The sequence below is a fragment of the Amphibalanus amphitrite genome, unplaced genomic scaffold, assembly GCF_019059575.1.
Source record: "Amphibalanus amphitrite isolate SeventyFive unplaced genomic scaffold, NRLGWU_Aamphi_draft 000109F_arrow, whole genome shotgun sequence".
Classification (NCBI taxonomy): domain Eukaryota; kingdom Metazoa; phylum Arthropoda; class Thecostraca; order Balanomorpha; family Balanidae; genus Amphibalanus; species Amphibalanus amphitrite.
Window position 1 is genome coordinate 16988 of NW_024881604.1, and position 5183 is coordinate 22170.

Genomic DNA, 5183 nt, shown 5'->3' on the forward strand with positions numbered 1-5183 from the left:
ATTGACCTGACCTTAGGTCACCGGTATCGAAGTTTCGAGATATACATTTTGTACAAACTGTTGGCCTTATCAATCGGTGAAATTTTCAAAGCAATCAGCCTGTCGGTGTGGGTATAACAGACATTTATACTTCAATCGTTATTCGTATAAAAAAATGTCTACCTTAAGCGCCGCTATTTTGACTTGTTTACTCCTGTGACGTCATTTTTTACCTGACCTGAAAATGACCTCAGTAAAACTTGTAGACTTTGTCCGTTTGTATCCCATGCCATTTACCGCCTGTTTCTATTTTGCTTCGTTCTCGAGATATCACGGGGAGCAGGTATCCGCCCCTCGTCGGTGTGAAGTTGGCGCGGAATGCGGATCCCCGTTGGTGCGCGGGTTAAACCATTATATTTCGGACCGAAAGACTTTCTCGCCACTCAGAGCAAAACTTCAGGACGTCCGGAACCGAAAACCCATTGACGCGGCACGAATGCGTCGATGGCTACGAAATGCTGCTGTCTGGTATAAATGAAGCGAAAAATTGTGTTCATTTTTTACAACGCATTCTGATGTACGGTAATTAGAGCAGGGGGCGCGGAAACTACTTTCAGAATGGGGGGGGGGGGGGTCGGGCACACCATAATTGAAATCAACCTAAGGTACTCCCAAACCTAGTTTTCTCACCGGTTATAGGCCACTTATTTTTCATCCCTTGGCGTTTTCAAAAAAAAATTGCAAAAAAGTGCGATATTCCGTCTTAAAGTTGTGGGGGCGGTGCCCCCACGGCCACAGAGTTAGGGGGGATAAACTGTCCCCACTGCCCCCCCCCTCGTTCCCGCCCGTATGAATTAGAGAAAGCAGTGCGTTCAAAGAATCGTAACAGTGATGCCAGTACCAATTTTGGTTGTGGGTGCCCAGAGCCCCTTGGGGGGTGCCCAACTCAGCATTGGGGGTGCCCGGGCACACCCAAAAGTATACAAATCGACACCTATGTCACGAGTCGTACAAAGGTCAGGTCAAACGCCCCAATTTGGCCTCAGTAGCGTGGAATTTGGGACTTCGTAATGAGCAATTGAGCATATATCGCCATAACCTCTGTTAAGGCCTGGCTACACTATGCGTTTTCTGCGTGCGTTTTTGCGAGTTTGCGTGATTTGCGGAACATCGTTCTTGAAAGTAAACAATACAATATTACGTTTTTGTGATGCTTTTTACATTGAATTTTAGTTAATATAAGAGTAATATTAACTTTTATATCTAACTAATGTAAAAATGATGTTATTTATAGCCTTTTTCTAGAACGATATTACGCAAAAACGCAAACCTGCAAAAAACGCACGCAGAAAACGCATAGTGTAGCCAGGCCTTTAGGATTGTGTAGAACCTTTCGCCAAAGTGGCACAACGAAACTGAAAATGTAGGAACGCCCCCCCCCCCCAGTCCCCAAGTAGCTAAGTCGCAGTTTAAAGTGCACCATTTCCTCACAGCATGCATCGCGACCATGCAGCAGTCTGGTATTGCAATACGATACACAAACAGAGTTACGTCAGGCGACCGCAACGTAAGCAGCTGAGTGTCATGGCGCGGCCGGTGTTGGCTCGGGGTGCTCACGGCTCGGCGGTGGTGTTAGTATGTCAGTGGAGGCCGGCTGCGAAGCGGTGTCGGAACGGCTGCGGCTCGGGCTCCGGGACAGCCTGGCACGGGCGCGGGGATCCGAGGGGCCGCAGGGATGTGGTCGACGCCGCTGGCGCTGGCGACCGCCGCAGCAGCACTGCTAGTGGCCCGCTGCCTCGCCTCGGGAATCGTGTTCGGCTTCAGCACCCGCTGCTACTTGCGCGACTTCAGCCTGGGCTGGTGCGTGGATACTGAATTGTGTGTGGCACCGAGCGGCCCTGCCCATGGCTGTCCTGGCCAGGTCTGTTGTGGCACCCTGGGTCTCGTCTGGTCTCAGCGGGCGCCGGGGAACTCCCCAACGGTCACCCAGCTGCCAGTCAGTCTTCCGCCAATCCCTCCACCGCCTTTCGCCCCGCCTCTGCCGGCTCCCGCACAGACACCACCGCCTACCGTGCTTTACCACGACTGCGGCAAGCTGCGAGACATCGGGAACGCTGGCAGTTCTTTTTTCTTGCCGAGCTTCGGCGCTATCACAGTGGTGCGCGGCCCTCCCGGCCCGCCAGGCCAGCCCGGCGCGCCAGGACTGCCGGGCCCGCCCGCTCCCGGCGCCAACCTTCCACCGGCGGGCGCCCCGCGTGCCGGTCCGTCCGGACCGCCCGGAGAGCCCGGAGTCCCGGGAGCGCCGGGAGCGCCGGGACTGCCCGGTGGCGCCACGTCCGAGCTGGGACCGAAGGGATATCCTGGCCCGCCGGGCCCGCCCGGTCCGCCGGGGCCGCCGGGACTGGCGTCGGTGGTGTATGGTCCGCCGGGGCCGCCCGGTCTGCCTGGGTTTCCCGGACCGCCCGGACGGCGGGGACCAGCCTCGCTGCTGTCGGGCCCGCCCGGTTCACCAGGACTGCCGGGCCCTCCTGGCCCGCCGGGCCCTCCCGGAAGGCCCGCACCGCCGGGCCACAAGGGCGAGCTCATCTTCCTGCCGGGACCTCCCGGACCGCCGGGACCGCCGGGGATGCCAGGCTTGCCGGGACTCAAAGGAGAGACGCTGCCAGAGGATGCGCTGCCAGCGAGACCCGGCCAGAAAGCTGAACGATCGGATGTTTCTCGGCCTGCACACTCAACGGAGGGCGGGGCCGCTGCCCTGCCTCCTCCGCCTCGTCCGGCGCCGCCGCCCGGCCCTCCGCGGCTGTCCCCAGGGCAGCATCGGCACCGGCGGGCGGCTGCCGATCCCGTGGCCTCTCCGCCTCTCCGCGAGCTCCCGGGGCCGGTGGGCGTGCCCGGCTCGCACGGCGCCGTGGGGGACGGGTTCCCCGGAATCGGTGGAGTGCCCGCCACCAAGGGCACCTGGCCCTGGATGGTGTCGCTGGGCGAGCGGCACGGCACGTCGGTGGAGTGGTTCTGCGGGGGAACCCTGATCTCGCCGCTGACCGTACTCACAGCCGCTCACTGTGTGCGTGGCAAGCAGGCGGACCGCCTCACCCTCCGTCTGGCGGAATATCGCCGAAGTGCCACTACATCCCCGGACCGGGACGGCGACTCGGACGCGGCGGGCACGGCGGTGGTGCGGCGTATCGTGCAGCACCCTCTCTACCACGCCAACCATCACGACCTGGCGGTGCTGCTGCTGCGCCGGCCGGCGGCGGTCGGCGCCGCCGTGGTGCCCGCCTGCCTGCCGCCACCGCGAGCCGACCACACCAACGCCACGGTCCATCTGGCCGGCTGGGGCGTGCTCGAGTGGGCCGGCGACCTGCCCGACCAGCTGCAAGACATCGAGCTGGTCGTGGTCGAGACGGGGCCGTGTGAGGACGCGTACCGCGCTGTGGTCGGCTTCGAAGGCGACTTTCCGGGCGGGTTTCAGGGGACCAAGCTGTGTGCAACCGGGACGGAGGGCACGAATCGAGACGCGTGTCAAGGGGATTCGGGCGGCCCGCTGGTCGCCAGGGGAGCGGATGGACGCTTCTCGGTGGTCGGCGTGGTCTCCGGCGGCAGGGGCTGCGGGAACCCGAAGTTTCCCGGGGTCTACACCAAGGTCTCCGAGTATATCGAGTGGATTCTGGAGAATAGTGAATAAATAGTGAGTGAGGCTTGCGCTGAAATGGCTTGTCTGTCGTCCGACTCTGAACGAAGCTTCCGGACCTCCTGCTCGTTTTACGGAAAGACCACTAAGTTTTTACGGCATTGACCTCAGACGGAAGCTAGAGGAGAAATGTTTTCCTGTAGAACTTTTGGCGACGAAGCAAAAAAACGAACCTTACATGGACAGTCAGAGTCTATGGAATATGGATATTGCTTTTGTGAATGGCTGGCATCTCGTTAGTGTGTGGTAGCATAATGACTAAGCGCCTCCGCTCTGCTGACGAGATACATCACGTCACGGCCTTCCTCGCCGGCCGAGGGGGGCGGGTGCCGCCCCCCCCCCATAGGTTTTTTTCGCGATAGCTCCGAACACGCTAGCGATAGAGAGCTGAAACTTGGCATACCTGACCTTTGATTCAAGCGGGATCTTTTGACACCAACCGCATTTTTGGGTCAGGTCAGGTCACTGACCTATGACGTCATAAGTGAACCTCTGCACGGTCTTCAGATGTCGCAACTTCGCAACGCCCTCACTGCCAGAGAAGATGTCACAGGGAAATGAAACTTGCAGGATCTAGTATCAATTATGAGTCTCACAGCTTGTATATCTCGGATTTTTCCTAAATGTCATATGAGGTCAGGTCATTTTCGTGACCTCACCATTATAAGTTAATGGGGAAAAATGAAAACTGCTATTCTGGAGCCGGGAACGATCTCCAACTATCTCAAGCACACAGAATCGTGATTTGATGAACTCCTTGCAAGGTTAGATGCGTCACTTTTGCAATGTTGACCTTGCGTGACGTTATTTATGACGTCATCAAGTTCATATTAGTTTTTCATCAATAACTCTTGATCAAAATGAGCTAGCGAGTCGGGAAAGCCACCAATGGGCTCAGGAAGACCTGCCGAATCGAATGATATGCAACATGACCTCTTTCGACCAACTTTGTGACCTACGGGCGTTGACCTGACCTTGACCTGAGGTCAACACCCCAAGTTGACCTGACCCGGACAAAAAGTATATCATTCGACGCGCCTGAGCGCGGCGAACACGATGTTGCCAAAATCGCGGCTCTGCGGCCGTTTTTTGCGAAGTTATTCACCAAAAACTGAACCGTACCTTGGGGCACTTGACCTGACCTCAGAGGTCATCGGTTGACCTAGGAACTTAAAATCGGGTACCAATCTCTGCGTCTCGTAACGGCGCACACGCTCGTTTTATCTGCGACGCGCTAGCTCCACCAGAGTCGAAACGGCGAGGAGGGGGGGGGGTCGTACCCGCCCCCCCCCCTCGGCCGGCGCGTATGTAGAAAACCAATAGGTCCGGCGAGGGTTAAAGATAGGCTGTCCGAGGACAATCTGGTAGCATCACGTGACTTCTTTTCAGCAGATTGTATATAATTTAAGGATATATTTACACGATTGCTGCTCTAAACATCATAAATAATACAATTGTAACATTCATTTTTTTCTGTTTAAGTCATAACATTGCAAAAAGCAAAGTTTATCAT

At 57.0% G+C, this 5183-nt stretch overlaps 1 protein-coding gene across 1 annotated transcript; it reads left to right on the forward strand.

The window, feature by feature from the left end:
• Nucleotides 1-1631: 1631 nt before the first annotated feature.
• On the forward strand, nt 1632-3766 carry LOC122380901 (collagen alpha-5(IV) chain-like). Its single transcript, XM_043364500.1, has one exon. The coding sequence runs from the start codon at nt 1715-1717 to the stop codon at nt 3662-3664; it is 1950 nt and encodes a 649-aa protein (XP_043220435.1). The 5' UTR covers nt 1632-1714; the 3' UTR covers nt 3665-3766.
• Nucleotides 3767-5183: the final 1417 nt, after the last annotated feature.

Coding starts and splice junctions, on each gene's coding strand:
- LOC122380901 (XM_043364500.1), top strand. CDS start 1,715: ATGTGGTCGACGCCGCTGGCGCTGGCGACCGCCGCAGCAGCACTGCTA.